Below are 24,519 nucleotides of genomic sequence, written 5' to 3' on the forward strand. Positions count from 1 at the left end.
GAGAAGGGGTGGAAGACAATACTCCAAGCCAATAGCAAACAAAAGAAAGCAGGTGTCGCAATACTTATATCAGACAAAACAGACTGCAAGATAAAGCAGGTGAAGAGAGACAGAGAGGGCCAATATATAATGACCAAGGGACACTTCATAACAAGAAATAACGCTTATAAATATCTCTGCACCCAACACAGGAGCACCAAAGTTCACAAAGCAACTATTAACAAACCTAAAAGAAGGTATCAAAAATAACACAATAATAGTATGGGACCGAAACACCCCACTCACATCAATGGACACATCATCCAGATAGAAAATCAACAAAGAAACAGTGGAGCTAAACGAAAAGCTAAAACAGTTGGACTTAATAGACATATATAGAACATTCCATCCAAAAACAGCAGAATACACGTTCTTCTCAAGCGCGCATGGAACATTCTGAAGGACAGACCATATGTTGGGAAACAAGGCAAGCCTCTACAAATTTACAAAAATTGAAATAATAACAAGCATCTTCTCTGATCATAATGCTATAAATCTAGAAATTAATTACAAGAAAAATCTGAGAAAGGCAGAAAGATGTGAGACTAAACAATATGCTATTGAACAAGCAATGGATCATTGCAGAAATTAAAGAAAAAATAAAAAAATACCTGGAGACAAACAAAAAGGATAACATGCCATACCAACACATATGGGATACAGCAAAATTCATCACAATACAGGCACATCTTAACAAACAAGAAAAATCCCCAATAAGCAATCTTAAACTACACCTAACTGAATTAGAGAAAGAAGAACAAACAAAGCCCAAAGTCAGCAGAAGGAGAGAATAATAAAAATCAGAGCAGAAATAAATGCTATTCAAACAAAAAAGGCAGTAGAAAGGATCAATGAAACAAAGAGCTGGTTCTTTGAGAACACAAATAAAACTGACAAACTCCTAGCCAGACTTACAAAGGAAAAAAGGGAGAAAGCTCAAATAAAATCAGAAATGAAAGAGGAGAAATAACAATAGACTCCACAGAAATACAACAGATTATAAGAGAATACTATGAAAAACTATATGCCAACAAAATGGATAACCTACAGGAAATGGATAAATTCTTGGACTCCTACAATCTCCCAAAGCTTAGTCAAGAAGCAGCAGACAATTTGAACACACCAATCACAAGAAAAGAGACTGAAACAGCCATCAAAAGCATCCCAAAGATTAAAACCCCAGGACCAGATGCCTTTCCCGCGGAATTCTACCAAACTTTCAGAGAGGATTTAATATCTATCCTTTTCAAGCTATTCCAAAAAATTAGGGAGGATGGAACACTTCCTAACACATTCTACGAGGCCAATATCACGCTGATACCAAAGACTGACAAGGACAGCACAAAAAGGAGGACTACAGGCCAATATCGCTCATGAACATAGATGCAAAAATTCTCAACAAAATTTTGGCAACCTGAATTCAGCAATTCATCAAAGGGATCATACATCATGATCAAGTGGGATTCATACCAGGGACACAGGGATGCTTCAACATCCACAAATCAATCAACGGGATACACCACATCAACAAACTGAGGAATAAAAACCACAAGGTCATCTCAATAGGTGCAGAGAAGGCATTTGACAAGATCCAACAGCCATTTATGATAAAAACTCTAAACAAATGGGGATAGAAGGGAACTACCTCAACCTAATAATAAAGGCCACATGTGACAAAGCCACAGCCAACATCATACTCAATGGGCAAACACTGAGTGCCATCCCCCTGAAAACAGGAATGAGACAAGGACGCCCTCTATCACCACTCTTATTTAACATAGTACTGGAGGTTTGGGTCAGAGCAATTAGGCAAGAAAAAGGAATAAAAGGAATCCAAATAGGGAGGGAAGAAGTGAACTCTCACTGTTTGCAGACAACATGATCTTCGATATAGAAAACCCCAAAGAATCCATTGGAAAACTTTTAGAAGTAATCAACAACTACAGCAAAGTTGCAGGGTATAAAATCAATTTACATAAATCAGTAGCATTTCTATACTCTAATAATGAACTAACAGAAAAAGAACTCAAGAACACAATACCATTCACAATTGCAACAAAAAGAATAAAATACTTCGGGGTGAATTTAACTAAGGAAGTGAAAGACCTATACAAAGAAAACTACAAGGCTTTTCTGAATGAGATGGATGACAACATAGAGATGGAAAGACATTCCATGTACATGGATTGGAAGAATAAACATAGTTAAAATGTCCATTCTACCTAAAGCAATCTACAGATTCAACGCCATCCCAATGACATTCTTTACAGAAATAGAACAAAGAATCCTAAAATTCATATGGGGCAACAAAAGACCCCGAATTGCTAAAGCAATCCTGAGAAAAAAGAACAAAGCTGCAGGCATCACAATCCCTGACTTCAAGGCATACTACAAAGCTACAGTAATCAAAACAGCATGGTACTGATACAAAAACAGATGCACAGATCATTGGAACAGAATTGAAAGCCCAGAAATAAAACCACACATCTATGGACAGCTAATCTTCCACAATGGAGCTGAGGGCATACAATGGAGAAGAGAAAGTCTTTTCAACAAATGGTGCTGGGAAAACTGGAAAGCCACATGTAAGAGAATGAAAATTGACTGTTCTTTTTCACCATTCACCAAAATAAACTCAAAATCGATCAAAGACCTAAAGATAAAACCTGAAACCATAAGGCTTCTCGAAGAAAATGTAGGCAGTACTCTCTTTGACTTCAATATTAAAAGGATCTTTTCAGACACCATGTCTTCTCAGACAAGGGAAACAATAGAAAGAATAAACAAATGGGACTTCATCAGACTAAAGAGCTTCTTCAAGCCAAAGGAAAACAGGATTGAAACAAAAAGACAACCCACTAACTGGGAAAAAATATTTGCAAGTCATACATCCAACAAAGGCTTAATATCCATAATATATAAAGAACTCACACAACTCAACAACAAAAAATCAAACAACCCGATCAAAAAATGGGCAGGAGACATGAACAGACATTTCTCCAAAGATATACAGATGGCCAATAGGCACATGAAAAGATGTTCATCATCGCTGTGCATCAGGGAAATGCAAATCAAAACTACACTAAGATATCACCTTACACCCATTAGAATGACAAAAATAACTAAAACTAACAGTAACAAATGTTGGAGAGGTTGTGGAGAAAAAGGAACACTAATACACTGCTGATGGGAATGCAAACTGGTGCAGCCACTATGGAAAACAGCATGGAGGTTCCTCAAAAATTAAAAATAGAACTACCATAGGATCCAGCTATCCCACTACTGGGTATCTATCCAAAGAGCTTGAAATCACCAATTCCAAAAGTCCCATGCACCCCAACGTTCATTGCAGCATTATTTACAATAGCCAAGACGTGGAAGCAACCTAAGGGTCCATCAACAGATGACTAGATAAAGAAGATGTGGTGTATACACACACACACACACACACACACACAATGGAATACCACTCAGCCATAAAAAAGAACAAAATCGTCCCATTTGCAACAACATGGACGGACCTTGAGGGAATTATGTTAAGTGAAATAAGCCAGATAGAGAAGGACAACCTCTGTATGACTCCACTCATATGAGGAATTTAAAAATGTAGACAAAGAGAACAGATTAGTGGCTACCAGGGGAAAGGTGGGGTGGGAGGGTGGGCACAAAGGGTGAAGGGGTGCACCTACAACACGACTGACAGACAATAATGTACAACTGAAATTTCATAAGATTGTAATCTATTATTAACTCAATAAAAAATAAAATTTTTTAAAAAAAGTATTTCCCTAAAAGAAAAAAAAAAATCTGGAAACAAATAAGAATGAAAATACACCATACCAACTCATATGGGAGGTAGCAAAAGTGGTCCAAAGAAGGAAATTCAGAGCAAGGCAAGCCCACCTTAACAAAGAAGAAAATCTCAAATAAGCAATCTTAAACTACACCTAATAGAATTAGAAAAAGAAAGACAAAGCCCAATGTCAGCAGAAGGAGCAAAATAATAAAAATTAGAGCAGAAATAAATGAAATTCAAGTGAAAAAAACAGTTGAAAGGATCAATGGAACTAAGAGCTGGTTCTTTGAGAAGATAAAACTGGCAAACCATTAGCCAGACTCACTAAGAAAAAAGAGAGAAGACTCACATAAATAAAATTAGAAATGAAAGTGGAGATATTACAACAGATACCATAGAAATACAAAGGATTATAAGAGAATAATAAGAAAGGCCAACAAACTGGACAATCTAGAAAAAATGGGTAAATTCTTAGACTCATATAACCTCCCAAAATTGAATCAAGAAGAAATGGAGAATCTAAATAGACCAATCACAAGTAAAGAGATTGAAACGGTAAAAAACCTCCCAAAAAATAAAAGTCCAGAGGCCAGCCACGTGGCCAAGTGGGTAAATTCATGCATTCTACTTCAGCAGCCCAGGCTTTCACTGGTATGGATCCTGCGTGGGGACATGGCACCACTCATCAGGCCATGCTGAGGCAGCATCCCACATAGCACAACCAGAAGGACCTACAACTACAATACACAACTATGTACTGGGGAACTTTAGGGAGAAAAAGAAAAGAAAAAAGACTGGCAACAGATGTTAGCCCAGGTGCCAATCTTTAAGAAATAAATAAAATTAAATAAAACAAATAAAAGTCCAGGACCAGATGGCTTCCCTGGAGAATTCTACCAAACATTCAAAGAAGATTTAATACCTATCCTTCTCAAACTATTACAAAAAGCAGAAGACGGAACACTTCTTAACACATTTTACAAGGCCAACATCACCTTGATACCAAAGCCAGACAAGGACAACACAAAGAAAGAAAATTATAGGCCAATATCACTGAGGAAAATAGATGCAAAAATCCTCAACAAAATACCGGCAAACCAAATACAGCAATACATTCAAAGGATCATACACCAAGATCAAGTGGGATTTATGCCAGGGATGCAGTGATGGTTCAACAGCCACAAATCAATCAATGTGATACACCATATTAACAAAATGAGAAATAAAAACCACATGATAATCTCAATGGACGCAGAGAAAGCATTTGACAAGATCTAACATCCGTTTATGATAAAAACTCTCAATAAAATGGGTATAGAAGGAAAGAACCTGAACATAATAACGGCCATATATGACAAACCCACAGCCAACATCAAACTCAATGGAGATAAACTGAAAGCCATCCCTCTGAGAACAGGAACAAAACAAGGGTGCCCACCCTCACCACTCCTATTCAACGTTGTACTGGAGGTTTTGGCCAGAACAATTAGGCAAGGAAAAGAAACGAAAGGAATTCAAATGGGCAATGAAGAACTGAAACTCTCGTTGTTTGTAGAAGACATGGTTTTATATATAGAAAACCCTAAAGAATCCATCAGAAAACTATTAGAAATAATCAACAACTACAGCAAATTTGCAGGATACAAAATCAACTTAAAAAATCAGTGGCATTTCTATACTCTAATAATGAACTAATAGAAAGAGAACTCAACAACATAGTACTATTTACAATCGCAACAAAAAGAATAAAATATCTAGGAATAAATTTAACCAAGGAGGTGAAAGACCTATACAAGGAAAACTGTAAGATATTACTGAAAGAAATCGATGACAACATAAAGAAATGGAAAGATTTTCCACGCACATGGATGGGAAAATAAATATAGTTAAAGTGTCTATACTACCTAAAGTAATCTACAGATTCAACGCAATCCCAATGACATTCTTCACAGAAATAGAACAAAGAATTCTAAACTTCCTATGGGGCAACAAAAGATCCCAAACAACTAAAGCCGCCCTGAGAAAAATGAACAAATCTGGAGGCATCACACTCCCTGACTTCAAAATATATGACAAGGGGCCAGCCCAGTGGCATAGTGGTTAAGTTCATGCCACGGTCCACTTCATTGGTCAGGGGTTCTCAGGTTTGGCTCTTGGGAGCAGACCTACCACTGTTCATCAAGCCATGCTGTGGCAGCATCCCACATAAAGGAGCAGAAGACTGGCACAGATGTTAGCTCAGTGACAATCTTCCTCAAGCAAAAAGAGGAAGACTGGCACAGGTGTTAGCTCAAGGCCAATCTTCCTGACCAAAAGAAGAAAAACACCACACTACAAAGCTACAGTAATCAAAACAGCATGGTACTGGTACTAAAACAGACACACAGATCAATGGAAAAGAACCGAAAGCCCAGAAATAAAACCACACATCTATGGACAGCTAATCTTTGACAAAGGAGCTAAGAACAAATAATGGAGAAGGGAAAAGTCTTCAATAAATGATGTTGGGACAACTGGACAGCAACATACAGAAGAATGAGAATAGACCATTATCTTTTGCCATACACTAAAATTAACTCAAAATAGATCAGACTTGAAGGGAAGACCTGAAACCATAAAACTTCTAGAAGAAAACATAGGCAGTACTTTTTGACATGGGTCTAAGAAGGATCTTTTTGAATATCATATCTACTCAGAAAAAGGAAAGAAAAGAAAAAATAAACAAGTGGGACTTCATCAGACTAAAGAGCTTCTGCAAGGCAAAGGAAACCAGGATCAAAAGGAAAAGACAACCCACTAGCTGGGAGAAAATATCTGCAAATCATATATCTGACAAGTGGATAATCCCCAAAATATATAAAGAACTCACAAAACTCAACAACAACAACAAAAACAACCCAATCAACAAATGGGCAGAAGATATGAAGAGACATTTTTCCAAAGAAGATCTACAGATGGCCAACAGGCACATGAAAACATGTTCAACATCACTCATCATCAGGGAAATGCAAATCAAAACTACACTAATATATCACCTTATACCCGTTAGAATGGCTATAATCACCAAGACAAAAAAATAACAAATGTTGGAGAGGATGTGAAGAAAAGGCAACCCTCATACACTGCTGGTGGGAATGCCAACTGCTGCAGCCACTATGGAAAACAGTATGGAGATTTCTCAAAAAATTAAAAATAGAAATACCACAAACCCATCTATCCTTCTACTGGGTATTTATCCAAAAAACTTGAAATCAACAATTCAAAGAGACTTACACACCCCTATGTTCATTGTAGCATTATTCACAGTAGTCAAAATGTGGAAGCAACCCAAGCACCCAGTGACTAGTAACAGATAAAGATAGATAGATAGATAGTAGATAGATAGACACACACACACACACAATGGAATACTACTCAGCCATAAAAAAAGACAAAATTGTCCCATTCACAACAACATGGATGGACCTTGAGGGTATTATGTTAAGAAAATAAGTCAGGGCTGGCCCGGTGGCGCAGCAGTTAAACAAGTACGTTACGCTTCTCAGCGGCCCGGGGTTCGCCAGTTCAGACGCCGGGCACAGACATGGCACCGCTTAGCAAGCCATGCTGTGGCAGGCATCCCACATATAAAGTAGAGGAAGATGAGCACGAATGTTAGCTCAGGGCCAATCTTCCTCAGCAAAAATAGGACGACTGGCAGCAGATGTTAGTCCAGGGCTAACCTTCCTCAAAAGAAAAAAAAGGAATCCCTCTTGAATCTCAAAGAGCTATTTGTACACCCATGTTCATACCAGCATTATTAACAACAGCCAAAAGGTGTCCACTAACTGATAAATGGATAAAGAAAATGTGGTATATACATACAACAGAATATCTTTAAAAAGGAAGAAAACTCTGACACATGCTACAACATGAGTGAACTTTGAGGACATTACACTAAGTAAAATATGCCAGTCACAAAAAGATAAATATTGTATGATTCCATTTACATGAGATATCTAGAGCAGGCAAATTCAGAGACAGAAAACAGAATGGTGATTGCCAGCGGCCGGGAGGTCGGGGAAGCAGGAAGTTAATGGGTACAGAATTTCAGTTTTCCAAGATGGAAAGAGTTCTGGAGAATGGTTGCAGAAAAATGTCAATAGAGGTTTCCCCTGTTCTCCGAAAGTTTGTTTTACGCCACGTTGCTTTTATGAAAGACCTACATCAGTACTTGTTTTCACTAACCAAGAAATCTAAAGATTTTTCACTTTTACAAGAAAAGGCGAAACTTGAAAATAGCATTTGGCATCTGTTTTGCAGAGAGCTGCTATAGATAGGCTAAGCAGTCAAGCATACTGTCACATTTCATGCCTCCCACATCGGCCACAGCAGACCAGAAATCTTGATGTTCAACATCGAGACAGGCTGACCTGCTAGTCCTGATGCATTCAGGCGAGGATGAGATGTTAACACAGGACCCTCTTCCTCACTCCTACATGCCAGTCTCCTGGACCTCCCACCACCCCAACCTCCGATGACTCAGCCCACACACCATCATCACCATCAGCACCTCTCAGACTTCCAGTGTGCTCCCTATCCTCCCAATTCCACTAAGTGAAACTGTACCATACATATAGTGGTCCCCCCATACACCATTTCACCTTCCACAGTTTCAGTTATCCTTGGTCAACTTGAAATATTGAGTGGAAAATTCCAGAAATAGACAATTCATAAGTTTAAATTACATGCCACTCTGAACAGTATGATGAAATCTCCCGCCATCCCTCTCTGTCCTGCCTGGGACGTGACTCATCCTTTGGTCCAGCTTATCCACGATGTATGTGCTACTCACTCGTTAGTCACTTCGTTGCCCTCTCAACTGTCATGGTAACACAGTGCTTGTGTTCAAGTAACCCTTATTTTACTTAATAAAGGCCCCAAAGCACAAGAGCAGTAACACTGGCAATTTGAATATACCAAAGAGAAGCCAGCAAGTGCTTCAAGTAAAAAGGTGAAAGTTCTTGACTTAATAAGGAAAGAAAAAAACTCCTACACTGGGGTGACTAAGATTTACGGTAACTTTTATTACAGGATATTGTTGTAATTGTTCTATTTTATTATTAGTTATTGTTATTAATCTCTTAGAGTGCCTAATTTATACATTAAACTCTATCACATGTACATATAGGAAAAAACATAGCACATATAAGGTGCTGGACTATCCTTGGTTTCAGGGTCTTAGAACGTATCCCTCCGTAGATAAGGGGGAGACTACTATACATTATTTCTACTTTATATAGGCTGTCTATTTATCATATCACTCCTGCTTTTACTATGTTAGTGTTATTTTAGGTTTTATGTGTTATTTGGTATGGTTTGGTAGGTTATTCTTTGGGTCCAAGAACACAAAAAACGTTCCCACATAAATTAAATGGTAATTGCTTCTTTGCTTTACACCATTTCAGCTTAAAAAAGGTTTCACAGGAATGTTCTACTTTCAGATAGCAGGAGAAATCTGTTACTTAACACCACTGAAATGCACACTTAAAAATGGTTAGGATGGTAAATTTTATGTTATGTCTATTTTATCACAATTAAAATTAAAAACTATGGAGCCAGCCTGGTGGCGCAGTGGTTAAGTTCGTGCACTCTGCTGCAGTGGCCCAGGTTCTCAGGTTTGGATCCCAGACATGGAACTAGCACTGCTCAACAAGCCATGCTGTGGTGGCAGACTGACATGAATGTTAGCTGAGCCACAATCTTCCTCGAGCAAAAAAAAGAGGAAGACTGGCAACAGAAGTTAGCCCAGGGCCAATCTTCCTCACACAAAAAAATAAAATAAAATAATAAATAAGTAAAAACTAGGGGCCAGCCTTGAGGGGTAGTGGTTAAGTTCAGCACCTTCCACTTTGGTGGTCCAGGTTCGCAGGTTCAGATCCCAGGCACAGATCTACACCACTCGTCAGCCATGCTGTGGCAGCGACCCACATATAAAAAAACTGAAGATGAGGCCAGCCCAGTGGCACAGCGGTTAAGTTTGCACATTCCGCTTCCACGGCCCAAGGTTCACCGGTTCAGATCCTGGGTGCAGACCTACGCACTGCTTGGCAAGCCATGCTGTGACAGGCATCCCACATATAAAGTGGAGCAAGATGGGCACAGATGTTAGCTCAGGGCCAGTCTTCCTCAGCAAAAAAAGAGGAGGATTTGTGGCAGATGTTAGCTCAGGGCTAATCTTCCTCAAAAAGATTTTTAAAATAAAAAAATTGCCTTTTTTTTAATTTTTAAAAAGCTGAATAAAGAATCCCCACTGAAACAGGCACAGTCCTATATCGCTGGTTGGGAGTGTAAATATATATACTCTTTTAATGGGGAATTTGGCAAAATCTTTCAAAATTATAAATGTATTTAATGTTGACCCACAATTCCAGTTTTAGAGAATTATCCTACAGATGTATTTGCATACATTCAAAATTGCTTATGTGTATGGATGTTCACTTTCAGCAAAAGAGTTATTTGAATTGAAAATGTCCATACATTCATACAATAGAATACTATACAGGTATAAAAAAGAATGAGAAAACTGTTTTAAAATGGAAAGATTTCGACAACATATTACATGAAAAGCAAGATTAAGTGTGCACAATATGCTACCTTTGTCATAAAAAAAGGTGGGAGGGGCCACAGGAATTGAAGGTGTAAGGGTCCTTCACTACTTACCTTTCTATATATCATGTACCTATTCAATCATATACCTATTCAAAAATTCAATTTGAAAAAACAAGGTCCATTAGCTCAGCTTAAAAGTAAAAAGTGGTTAATCACTATCTATTTTGTACACTTAGGCTTTCTCCTTTAATTAAAACTATTCATATCTTGTTGGGTGGGTGTGGTAACCAGCCCCAGAGATGGCCCCCAGTGATCCCCACCTCACGCTATTCATGCCCTTGTGTATTCCCCTCCCGCATTGTATGCCCTTGGATCTTCCTGCTTGGTTTCTCCTTCTCTCTTGAATCACTCATTCAGGGGGAAGACAGCTACATAGTGTGAGCAACCCCATGGAAAGGCTCATGTGGCAACGAATGAGGCCTCCTACACACAGCCAGCAGCCATGAGTGAGCCATCCTGAACAGGGATCTTACAGCCTTCAGATGACTAGAGCCCCAGCTGACATCTTGCTTGCAATATCACAAGAGACTCTGAGCCAGAACCACCCAGCTAAGCCACTCCCTGACTCCTAACCCTATGTGAGATAAATGTTTATTGTTCTAGGCTGCTTTGAGGATAATTTGTTAGGCACAACAGATAACTAATACAGCCGGAAACATTCCTTCCACAACTCTTAAGAATTTGTTTTCAAAAAGGGTATTAAAAACCTATAAAAATTATCATCAGCAAAGTGCTGGATAGTAAATCAATAGGACTGTAGCAGACATGATTTCTTCAAATTTTTACCAGTCTGTAAAGTTGGTTTATTAAATATACAGAAACACAATAAGCTTTGAATCGATAAAAGAAATCTGTAAAACACAGATCTGGCTGTATAAAAATTGAAACTCTGGGTGGAAAGCTGCAGAAAATCATTAACTAAAATGAAAAACAGATTGAGAAGACATATTTATATCCAGTAAGACAAAAGTGTAACAGCTATAAAACATTAAAATCCAAAAAGATAAAATCCAAAAGGATAAAAACACAAAGGTCATAGGAAAAATACAAACAGCAAACAAATAGAAATCATTTTCAACAATAAAGTTATATTAATTAAATCAGTCTTGTCGTAGTATTATGCACCCATTTAATTAAGAAAAAACTTAGAACAGCAATGCTATCAAAGTTGGCTTTGCTATCAAAGTGAGGCAAATGCTAGACTCATACGCTATTTAGAACTGTGAAAATGGTACAATCCTTTTGGAAAGCCATACAGAAGAAGGTATGTCAAGAGAGAGAAAAAATTTAACCTACTGCCCTGATATTTCCACTATTAGCAGTTTATCCTTAGGAAAATTCCACAGACATTACTATGAAATTAATAAGACCAATCAAGACTTTACTTACAACTCTAATATCTACTCCACCAAAGAACTAACTTCAGTGGCTTAACTACCCGCACTGTAATACTTCTGCACCAAAGCTCTACTACGTTAAAAAAGCACTTTAAGTGTATTAGCTCTCAACAACTGCTCTGTAATTCTTTACAGATCACAGCATGGTGTAAGTGCTGTTTCTTGACACACTAATTAAAAAAACAGATTCAATACATTGTCAATCAAACCCGCAATGTTAAAGAAATGCCTGTGGATGTAAAATTCCAATGACAGCATGGCATTCATGTCTGTTATTTTTTACTGGATTCAGATATAACTTGCATATTCCCTGCTTTCACCAGGGATCTCCAACAGCTCCAATTACAGCATCAAGAGAAATCAGAGATGACAAGGGGAATATACGCTCATAATTTACAAAGGAGGACTACCTTCAGACTCTTCCTGGTATATAAGGGGATATCATATAACCAGTAATTATTTTTAATTTAATCTTATGTAGAAATATAATTGTTCACCCTCCAAAGTGGATTTTATCCTTCCAGTAATCTTTAACAGAGTATTATGGTATTTTATATAAGGTCATTGGAGATATAAAAAGAACTTCAGAAGCCTTAATAAAGTAATTTTACCTAATAACAGCAACAGAACTAAAATCTGTTCCAATTTATAAAGGGAAACTGCAAGCATGTATGATTTTATTAGTTCTCTAATAAATTATCTGAAGGTGGAAGCAATATTTAAAAATTATGGTTTGTATATAGCCATTATAAAAAATGTAGATTGTCTAAAATATGTAAAAAAACTCAACAATAAAAACAAACAATCCAATCAGAAAATGAGCAAAAAACATGAATACATTTCACCAACGAGGAGGTACAGATGGCAAATAAGCACATGAAAAGATGTTCAACATCATTAGCTATCAGGGAAATGCAAATTAAAACCATAATGAGATATCATTATATAACTATCAAAATGGCTAAATAAAAATAGTGGCACCACCCAATGATGGCAGGGATGCAAAGAAACTAGATCACTCGTACAGTACTGGTAAGAATGTAAATAGTTCAGTCACTCTGGAAATCAGCTTGGCAGTTTCTTATAAAAGTAAATATGCCATTACCATATGATTCAGCAATTGTACTCTTGGGCATTTGTCCCAGAGAAATGAAAACGTATGTTCATACAAAACCTGTACACGAATGTTCACAGCACTTTTACTTCTAACAAGCAAAAGCTAGAATAAGCCCAGATATCTTTCAACAGGTGAATGCTTAAACAAACTGTGGTGTATACATACCATGGAATACTACTTAGTAATAAAAAGGAATAAAATACTGATATATTCAATAACTTAGATAAACTCCAGGGAATTATACTAAGTGAAAAAAAGTCCAATCCCAAAAGGCTACATACTGTATGATTCCATTTACAGACATTTTTGAAATGACAAAATTTTAAAAACAAAGGACAGATTAGTGGTTGGCAAAGGTTGGAAGAGGAGCTGCCAGGAAGGAGATGGGTGTGGTATAAAAGGGCCACAGGAGAGACCTGGTGGTGTTGAAACTGTTCAGTATCTTGACTGTGGTGGTACATGTAGAAACCTACACAGGTGATAAAAAGGTAGGGAACTTAATATACACACACAAACAAGTACAAGTAAAACTGGGGATGCCTGGAAAATGTCCTTATAGAAACACAGAATTTTCTTTAAAAAAAAAAAAATACAAAAAACAACAACTGAATAAGCTTGATGGATTATATCAACGTCAACATCCTGGCTGTGGTATTAGATGTGTTTGCAAAACGTTATCACTGCAAAATCAGACAAACTGCATAAGGATCTCTCTGCATTATTTCTTACAACTGCATGTCAATCTATAATTATCTCAATAAAAATTTCGGTAATGAAAAAAAGAAGAGCCAGCCCCGTGGCTGAGAGGTTAAGTTCACACGCTCCACTTCAGAGGCCCAGGGTTTTGCCGGTTTGGATCCTAGGCGTGGACCTAGCACTGCTGATCAAGCTATGCTGAGGCAGCATCCCACATAGCAGAGCCAGAAGGACCTACAACTAGAATATACAAGTATGTACTGGGGAGAAGAAGAGAGGGGGAAAAAAAAGAACAGAGGGGCCGGCCCCATGGCCAAGTGGTTAAGTTCGCGCACTCTGCTTCGGGGCCCAGGGTTTCACGAGTTCAAATCCTGGGCACAGACATGGCACCGCTCATCAGGCCACACTGAGGAGGCATCCCACATGCCACAACTAGAAGGACTCACAACTAAAAATGCACAACTATGTACTGGGGGGCTTTGGGGAGAAAAAGGAAAAATAAAATCTTTAAAAAGAAAAAAAAGAACAGAGATCTATCTACATGCTCATATGAAAACATGCCCTTAAATATTAACCAAGGTATTCAATAATACATATATCAGGCCACCTGTGTTACCAAAAGATTAAAAAAAGGAAATTCGAATGGAATATTAGAATATTGTAATCGATTATTAAGAAAATTCCAATAGAATATTAAGAGTGAGGGGCTGGCCCTGTGGCTGAGTGGCTAAGTTCGCGTGCTCCGCTGCAGGCGGCCCAGTGTTTCGTTGGTTCGAATCCTGGGCGCGGACATGGTACTGCTCATCAAACCATGCTGAGGCAGCGTCCCACATGCCAACAACTAGAAGGACCCACAACGAAGAATATACAACTATGCACCAGGGGGCTTTGGGGAGAAAAAGGAAAAAGATAAAATCTTTAAAAAAAAAAAAAAGAATATTAAGAGCGAAAATGCGGGACTATATGAAGGAGACAGAAGTCAAGAGATTTTTACGTTCCATTTTTAAATGACTTTTTTTTCTTACCGTGAATATTTATTACTTTTCTATCTATAAAGAGTCACTGCAATTTCTTCAAAAGGCTACATTTGAGATCATTAAAAAAGTTTCAGAAACAACTATTCAATAAAAATCAAACCCACCACAAGAAAAGAGGTGTGGTCTCCTTTCAATAGGCTCCTCTGAAAATCAAGGGGTGGAAATGAAACATTTATAGCCATGACAAAGGACAACCAGCAAAAAAGCAACAATGTAATAAAGTTATACCACTTGACAGTTGGGATACAGAAAGATACTGATTCTACTGCACAAGTTAAATTCTCCTGATCACCAAACAAAAAAATGGATCAAATTCCCCTGATTATTAAACAAAAATAGAAATAGTTAACGTCCTTATCTTACCAATTAAGCAAAAAGAGTTTGGAAGAGCAGAGAAAAAAGCAAAAATGCAAACATCCTTCTCAAAATTCACAACTCTTTCAAAGGTGCGTCTGGCTCTTGGCATACTATAATAACAGGTATCGCTTACTGAGCACCTACTTCAGAACTAGCACTGTGCTGGCTGCTTCTTATAAACTATCTGGTTGCATCCTATCAAACAACCCTGCAAGGAAGATATTAGCCCCAATTTAGAGACGAGGAACTGGGCCTCAGAAATTAAAGAGACTTCTCCAAATAAACAGCACAGTACATACACAAGAAATCTGCCCAACTTAAAACCATTATGATTTAACATCCTTAATTAAGAGATCGAGAGTGAGGGGCCAGCCCTGTGGCGTAGTGGTTAAGTTTGGTGCACTCTACTCCAGCAGCCCAAGTTTAGTTCCCAGGTGCAGACATACACCACTCATCAGTGGCCATGATGTCGCAGCAACTCATATATAAAATAGAGGAAGACTGGCACAAATGTTAGCTCAGGACTAATCTTCCTCAGCAAAAAAAAAACAGAGAGAGAGAGAGAGTGAGAGACTGAAAGTGAGAATGGAAAGAAAAAAGAAAGCTTGAGATATCAGGGAGCTCAAATTTGAAGGCCTAAGAAATTGAGTACATGAGGAGATGAAATCAAAAAAAACCTCTTAAGTTTTGAAACTTGATACATTGAGGTTGAAAGCTCACTCATCACCTCCCTACTAAAAATGTACTCCTCTCCCCAACTTATATCTTTGTAACAGCACCATTCATTCTTTCACTCAAATAAAAATATAAGCGTCTACTACAAAGAAAGTACCACGCTACACACTGTTAAGATGCAAAGATGAATCAGACCAGGGAGATAAAGGCATGAGCCAGGAGTATGGAGCAAGGCACCACTAACAGTTCTGTTTGGCTGAACCCAGGGTGCCCTAGGTATAGCATGAGATTTGAAAGGTCAGGATGGGCTCCTATCAAAGAGGACACTGAATTTGGGCTTTATTTGTCAGGCAAATGGGGAGAGGATGGAGGCACAGAAGGTAAAGCTTTAACCAGAGACCCAGCAGTTCTCATTTTGGAGGTCAGAGGTAATTTTGTGTAAGACAGACTGGAGAAAAAAACTTTATGAAGACCAGTGATAAACATCTCCTAGTAAAATAGGAATGAAGAAATGAAAAAGACTGGAGGAATTTGTATAATTTAGAAATAGGATAAAATTCAACTCTACAGGATGGCATATAAGGCCCAACTTTATCCTTTATTTCCTGACAACCCCATTCCTCCCAGATTCCTATCAAAGAATTTCTTGCCACTTGCATATGCTATTCCTTCTTATTTACTGGCATGTCTCTGCTCAAATTATATATAAGCCCTCTGTGAAGTTCTTCTTGATCAGTCCAAGCACGCCTTCCTCCATGCTCCCATAGCACTACATGTGTACCAGACCACTTAGTATTCTACACGGTCATTATTTACACTTGTCTCCCCCACACAGTAAAGTCCCTTAAAAACATAGACTATGTCTTTCCTTTTTTAATACTAGCAATGTCTGACACAGAGGAGGCACTCAGATATGTTTTGCTCATATAAATGAGTAAGTGACTCCAAGGTTTCCAGCCTTGAGATGAACATGCCATCATTAACATAGAAGAAAACTCATGTTTGGCAATAAAAGAGACAGGTTCCAAAGTGAATATGAGAGGCCGGCCTGTGGCTGAGTGGTTTAAGTTCGTGTGCTCCACTTCGGCGGCCCAGGGTTTCACCAGTTCGGATCCAGGGAGCGGACCTAGTACCACTCATCAGGCCATGCTAAGGCAGCATCCCGCATAGCAGAGGCAGAAGGCCCTACAACTAGAATATACAACTATGTACTGGGGGGCTTCGGGGAGGAGAAGAAAAAAAAAAAAACTGGCAACAGATATCAGCTCAGCTGCCAATCTTTTTTTTAAAAAAGTGAATATGGGGGCTGGCCCCATGGCCGAGTGGTTAAGTTCACACGTTCTGCTGCAGGCGGCCCACTGTTTCGTTGGCTCAAATCCTGGGCGCGGACATGGCACTGCTCATCAAACCACGCTGAGGCAGTGTCTCATATGCCACAACTAGAAGGACTCACAACGAAGAATATACAACTATGTACTGGGGGGCCTTGGGAAGAAAAAGGAAAAAAATAAAATCTTAAAAAAAAAAATGAATACGATGCAGACAGAAGAGAAGCTTGGTTGGTGATTAAATTTCTTAGTCTGAAGCTCAGAACTCAGGTCAAGACAGTTTTCACACAGCAGAGTAGCACTAAAGTGAGTCAATGAAAGTGGTAAGACTATAGAGAATGAAGGAATGAGGAAAAGAGCAAGCTGGGAAAAAAGGACTGTTTAAAAGAGTGGTGATCAGGGGCTGGCCTCGTGGCGGAACGGTTAAGTTTGCGCGCTCCGCTTCGGCAGCCCAGGGTTTCTCTGGTTTGGATCCTGAGCGCAGAGCAGACATGGCACTGCTTGTCGAGCCATGCTGAGGCGGCATCCCACATGCCACAACTAGAAGGACTCACAACTAAAAACATACAACTATGTACCAGGGGGCTTTGGGGAGAAAAAAGAAATCTTAAAGAAAAAAAAAAAAAAGAGTGATGATCAAAATGCTGCAAATCTAGTAGGATAAGTATGGAGGTGTCATTTGTGACTTACGAAAGAATAGTTTCTGTGCAATGGTGAATACAGAAGCCAATCCACAGAACTTTAAGGAGCGACAAACAGAGTAGACAACTCTTTCAAGAAATTCACCAGTAAAGGGAAAAGATAACTGGAGGGGTTACAGGATAGAGGAAGATTCCTTTAGGATAGGAAGACGTCATCCTGTTTTCAGGCAGAAAAAGTGATGCAGTGGAGAGGTAGAGAATAAAGACCCCAGAGGGAAAGAAGAAAGAGTAATGAATAAAAACAAGGTCTTCCAGCAAGGAGGGAATTGGATAGATTTAGGTTCTGCTGAACCTAAAAGGTGTGGAAATAGGATCAATTTTCTTCTCAAAGAGGAAAAGAGAGAGTAGAGAATTGCTAGGATGATGAGGAGAGAACCCCTAAAGAATCATTCCTGTCTCAAGCACCAACATAACAAGTCTTGGACATCATCTGCACTCATCTCTTGCCTTCATCCCTCAAATCCAGGCAACTCCAAAAGGGCTGTCAATTTCTCTCCTCCGAAATCTTTTGGATTTACCCCCATTCTTTCTACTAGTGACTCTGCTGAAGTCTAAGTTTTAATTACTACTGCAACAGACTCCTACTTCCTAACATCGCCTCTACTCTCCCTCAACCAAACTTTTCCAAACACAGATTTCCTATCACTTCTCAGGTAAAATTCCTCGCTGGTTCCCAATTCCTATCACATCAATACCAAATGCCAGTCTGGATTTCTAGGCCCTATTACCTGACTACACCCATCCTACCCAACCAATCCCCCACAAGCACCTTCTGAAAATACTATGTTCAATTAATTCTCCACATCCAAAGTAGTCTTCTAAACCTAACCAAACCAAACCAAACTCAGCCAAGGCCAATTCAAGTCCTACTTCTTCCTTGAAGCCTTGACGGTTTCATTCATCTCTCCACTCAACTCCTTAACCAGTTAAATATCCACAGCACAGAACTTAATACAAGGGGGTTGTTTGTGAGTATTTTCTGAATCCTCAAGATTGTACAGGGGTAGGGGACATATACTGTTATAATGCCAAAACACCTATTTTTAAATGTAAAAAGTAGTCTCTATTCAAACATCCATCCCACAGACAATATAGTGCCTAGCTCCAGCTAATGAAGCACTAACTAGTATTACAACTACAAGGTAAAACTGCAAACAAATCTGGCAAAAAGATACTGTTTTTTATTATTATTGCTTTTTCTCCCCAAATCCCCCCAGTTGTGGGTCCTTCTAGTTGTGACACGTAGGATGCCGCCTCAGCATGGCCTGATGAGTGGCGCCATGTCCGCGCCCAAGATACAAAGCGGCAAAACCCTGGGCCGCCAAAGCGGAGTGCGTGAACTTAACCACTCGGCCATGGGGCTGTCCCCCCGTGGTTCTTTAAGTCAATGTAAATAATAAAGAAGTACCACTCTAATTACCGGCAAGGAAAAGATGATCTAGCTCAACCAGTAAACAAGTGACAATGGACAAGAATAACAAGAACAGGACAGGAGCTTCAAAGTGTGATATGATGAACAGCAAAGGATTAAGAAATGTTAGTGAATGACATAACGGAGAGAGGACAGATAAAACAAGATTGGCAAAATATCAGTAATTCTTGAAGCTAGGTAAGGAGTACATGGGGATTTCTACTATTCTCTCCTCTTTGGTATATGCTTGAAATTTTCTATAATTGACATTTTTAAAGAGAACCTTACTAAAACTAATTAAGACCTTAAACATTTTTACAAAAATTTATCCACCTTTTGACATGATGAGAAAGTGAAGCAAAATAAAGTACGTCATCTCCCTATTGCACAATTTTAGCATGCAAAATTTTTAAAAATCTATTTGATTCTTGCCTTATTGTAACAAATAGTTGCCATCACAACCAAAATTTTGATAAAGGTTTAAAAAACTTATTTTCATAATGCTTAATTTTACCTTTCAATATAAAATCCTAAATAAGCCTTTTGCTCCCTATTTACTTATGAAATTTTAGTCCACATTTTAAGTGGATTCATTTTTAGTGGTCATCTTCTTCTGATAAAGAGGATCACCAGTCTAATATGTACATCAGACCATCCTGCAGCTGGCTACATCCTAAGAACTTTGTGGATCCCCAAATTCACGAATACTGTATAAATTCTCCATAAAATATCTAAGTTAGGAAGAGTAGAAAACAAACAACTGCTGCAAATCAGCCTAGTAAGAAACCAGGAGTTACTTCAGGCCCAGGCAAGAGTGTCAGAGACCTTCAGAAGTTACTGAAGAAAATCAAGAGTACTCAGATAATTCTATGATTTCAAGGGTTTCAGAAATGTCTCCAAAAATCTCAAGTGCCTTGACAGTTGACCTACGTCTTCTATGACATCTCTTTTTACAACAAAGCTATGAAGACCCAACGAGACCATACATACCAAAGCACTTACTAAACTGTATGTTATGGCCTCACAGTTAAACTTGGAGCTCTGGGAACCAACCTTCCTTCAAGATTTCATCAAGCACATACCATGTACAAAGCACTATCTATGTACGCTGTCAGGAATTAGAAAGTACCAACAGAATTAAATATAAAAGCACGAGGTCAGGATTACTAACTATAATGACAATCACTTCACATCACTGAGTGCAGAGAAAACAACTGAAGAACGCAAGGGTGAACTGAAGAGGCTGCTCATTCACGACAGGAGGCAAATAGTCTGCTTATACAGCTAGATACACCAACAACAGACAATATGATCTTGAATTATGTGTCTAGGGAGTTTACAACCCTAATAACTACTGTGACTCTCGCCAAGAGAATCTTATTCTATCGCGATTTGACAGACAGAATAAGACAAATAGCATTTGCCAAGGATTTTCTAAAATTTCCAGCCCTGGGCATAGGATCTAATAGAGAGTAAGTGCTCTATACCTGCTGCATCAGTGAATCAACTGACAATAGTCTGAATATGTCAATAGTGTGTGGCTATATAGAATTATGTTTAATTACACCTTTCCCGAGCTATATTGTTCAGCTAAATTTGCATTCTGAGATTGACTTCACTTTTTAAAATCCTCAGTCAAAAAATATCAAAGGTGAAAATCAAAGCAATAGATTTTAACCACAACCTTGAACCAAAGGCCTAAAAGGATATATCAAAGACACTTGCTTCTTCAAGCCCATAAAGTCTTTGAGCAATTTAGATTTTCTACCTGAAAAAAAAATTTCTACGTTTATACAAGTTTGCTAACTCCCATTTTAGATGCATAACATACTGTCTATAGGCTCCAATATTTTCAACTGTTTTTAACAGAACCAATACTCCATTGACATCCGTTGATGAGAACTAGACAGGTTTATATTTCCATTTGCATGCTTCTAGAGAAACATTTATCACCACCATCAGATCTAGGTTTATATGTAAATAAAAGGCAAAACCATATATATGTAAAATGAATTTCAATTTGAACCCAAGAAAAAAAGATTTGTCTCAGTTGCTAATAGATGCCCAACACAGCGTATCCACCCCAAAAAATATCTAGGACAATACAGACTCAAGATAAGCACCAAAACAAATTTTTTAAATCTGCAACTGCCAGGCTAAGAAACCAAGGCGTACTAAAGCATATTTAAGATATGAATCAACAGAAACAAAAGCGACACACCCACATTCTCACTCTGTAACTCTGAAGACTACCAGGACTAAATGGTAAAGCGAATGTTTAATGCACTCAAAATGATCACCACATACATAAAATTTTTTCTGATTAAATCTTTACATAGTATTTCAGAGGCACTTGTTGAGGGGAAAAATCCTCTTTAGCGACATTACAGGAGACCATGATAATGTGTCTGGGCGGAAACAATATCAGAATCAAATATTTAAAGCTGAAAGGAACCTTTTAACAATCAAGTTGTTTCAGATTTTGAAGGTGATGAAACTGAGGCTAAGAGAAGTCAACTAACTAGAGGCAGTCAATTCTGCCTAAGATCAAATAAAGAACTTCATCATTTACCACCCTCTAACAATGGCACACAGCACTCCTGAGTAACAACTCACATTTTTTTCCATTTCCATACGCATACCACACAAACACGTCAAAATTAAAAACTAGAAAAAGTTCAAGAGCCTACTCTGATGATGGCAGTTATCTAAAGCATAAGATGTGGTACGTTCACAACACGCAGTTCAGAAAAATCAGCCTAATTTAAATTTTGACTGACGTCCCAAGAAGCCCTCCTCATCCTAGCTACTTTCAATTTGTGCCCAAAATGCACTTCAACCTGCAGCAAGTCACCCCATCAACTAAAAACATAAGCCAGGACTTAACGTGGAAACAGGACTCTAGGTAATTAACTGGCTTGCTGGTATCATGAGAGAATCAAAGTGCACTTAAAAAAAAAGCTAAACAAATGTATAGCTCTATCTTGAAAAATTAGATCTGAACTCAATCAAATGTCCTTCAAAGTTTAACTCTTAGCCAGTCCTTAATGGAGAGTTAATTGGGAAAACCTGAAAAGAATCAAACTCATACAAGAGAGATAAATTTAAAAATCAAAGTAAATTTCTCCAAAGGCTTATCAATAGGAATAGGCTTTCAACTGTGAACTGATAAGCAACCAAAAACCAATTAGTTAAAAGTTTTGCTTTAAGTTGCCTGTATATATACATTTATGTATATATTTAAGTTGTACCAAAAACTGCTTACAAATGGCAATTCCTGTGAAGTAGATGATGAAGTTCCAGGTAATTCTAGCATGTTTCCTAATGTACTGGTACTGGAGTCTGGATCATCCTGAAAAGATAAATTTATTGAGTTTAATTGCTCTTCTACGGTAACGTTTGTATCTCCTAGTGAAAAGGGGGCTGGGAGAAGGGCTGCTTTTTCATTGCTGCCGTCCACTTCATTTCTTTGCTTATTTTTCTGTGTTTCAGTTTGAGGAGCTAATGGCAAGAATGGCGGTTTGACTGCACCGTGTCTACTCTCTGGTGTGCTGTCTTGTTCATTTCCCATGGCCACGTCTACACCATTCTCTGATTTAGGCTCATAATTGCAGGTGGCATTGGTCTGAGTTTCCTCAAAGATCTCCTCTATACTCTCATCCTCTGTGACTGGCTGTTCTGGGTCCATTTCAGAATCTACATCTGCATCGTCCACACAAGTAAAATTTTCAAAGTGCAGAAAGCCATTCTTGATAGTCTTTGTTACTTTTACCTGGAGTTCAGGGGAGTTATTACAAGAGGGTTCCTGTTTCATAGCAAGTGCTGTTGGACCACCAGGACTCAAGGAAGTGCAAACAATTGGCGACTGAGCTCTTGAATCACTTTTTTCAGGGTCTTGAAAGGATTCTGATCCATCAGTAGACCCATTTAAATACTCTACATTGATCATGGAGGCCAAATCCTGTAGTCTCCGCAGTGGAATGTAACAAGATGGAGAATCTTGTCCATAAGCATTTTGGGATGTTCCACTGGCAGTCGATAACTGCATAGTACACCCATTAAGTGGCTCAGAAAAATTGGATTGACCATTACCGAAAGGGCTGTCCTTGTCTTCAGGGGCATCTAAATTCACTGGGTTGGTAAAGGGCAGCAAACAATTTCTTCTAGGTAGTTCACAGGTCTGATCCATCCTGGGCCAGCATCAACCTGGAATCCAGAAACACAGCGATTAATTTGAGTTAACAGGCCATTTGACTCTTATCTTCAAAATGGCAGCCACTTCCCAAGGCCTAGTGGCCTCGATGCCTTTCTGCTGCACTTCCATGGGTGGAAAAAGTTCCCCAGCTGACGATGGAAAAATGGCTTCGGTGAGCCTCCGCAAACTCCGTCTTCCCGGAGCTGGGCAGATCTTGCCACATGGAAACAGCCCGTCCTTTTTTCCTGCACTGCAGACTGGTGGACAGTTGGGCTGAACTAAAATTAAAATCTCTTTGGCAGCAGAAATTCCCAAATCTCAAACAGGAATCGTCCTCCCCCTCCCCCGCTGGGGATCCAGTGGCCGGATCTCCCCAAGGGCGGGAGGTCCAGGGTCCGAGGGGGGCTCCCGGACGCTGCACAAAAAGGTTACCCCCCTCCTTCCTGGCTCGCTCGGGCGCAGCGGTCACAATAGCGCTGCACTCTGCGCCCAGCCGGCGCTGGAGCCTTTGCAGCGGCCGTGCGCAGGCCGCAGGCAATGAGGCCGAAGTGGCTGCACCCCGAAGCTCGCCTTCCTGACTGCAGGCCTGCTCGGTCCACGGCTGCGGGGCCCAGAGGCCAGGACGCGGCAGGGGGAGAAACGGAGGCAGCCGGCGAGGCCGAGTCAGGGCAGCTGCTACAGCTTGACAAACATGGCTGCTGCCGACGCCGCCGCCGCCTGCCCGGGCCGCGCTCCTTCCCGCAGCCGCGGCAGCACCTCCTGACTGAGCCGATCTCACTCATCAATATTCAGCAGCAAGCAAAGTTTGCTGCGGGAGGGCAGCCAGCCCCGCGCCCCCAGCCGGCTACCTGAGGGGAGGCGGAGGCCGAGGTGCGCGCGGGAGGCCGGCGGGGCACGGGCCGCGCCGGGAGGAAGTTCGCGGCGGCCCGGCCGGCTAGGCCTGAGCCCGGCTGGGAGTGATGGAGGGGGAGGGGGCCCGCGGCTGCAACGCCGCCGGCCACCAACCCCGCGCCGCGCCCGGCCCTCCCCCGCGCCCCTCACCTCACGGCCACCACCATCTTCCCCGCCCGGTCGCCTCCTCCCTCCTCCTCGCGCCTGCCCGCCGCCCACCCCAGCGCA

The 24,519-nt window shown here is 39.8% G+C and overlaps 1 protein-coding gene across 13 annotated transcripts in view; it reads right to left on the reverse strand.

The window, feature by feature from the left end:
- Positions 1 to 24,519, reverse strand: part of NSD1 (nuclear receptor binding SET domain protein 1) — a 167,199-nt gene that overhangs the window by 140,509 nt on the left and 2,171 nt on the right. For 5 of the 13 annotated variants that reach the window (XM_070570273.1, XM_070570269.1, XM_070570272.1 and 2 more), the window contains exons 2-3: positions 23,298 to 23,411; positions 22,471 to 22,557 (exon numbers count right to left, since the gene is read on the reverse strand). In XM_070570273.1, the coding sequence (XP_070426374.1) occupies positions 22,471 to 22,557; positions 23,298 to 23,327 (117 nt within the window). In that variant the 5' untranslated portion in view covers positions 23,328 to 23,411. Of the gene's footprint in view, positions 1 to 22,470; positions 23,412 to 24,248; positions 24,466 to 24,519 lie in introns of those variants that run through there. The other 8 variants (XM_070570266.1, XM_070570267.1, XM_070570264.1 and 5 more) reach the window with 4 other exon arrangements.

This window comes from Equus przewalskii, chromosome 13, assembly GCF_037783145.1.
Source record: "Equus przewalskii isolate Varuska chromosome 13, EquPr2, whole genome shotgun sequence".
NCBI lineage: Eukaryota > Metazoa > Chordata > Mammalia > Perissodactyla > Equidae > Equus > Equus przewalskii.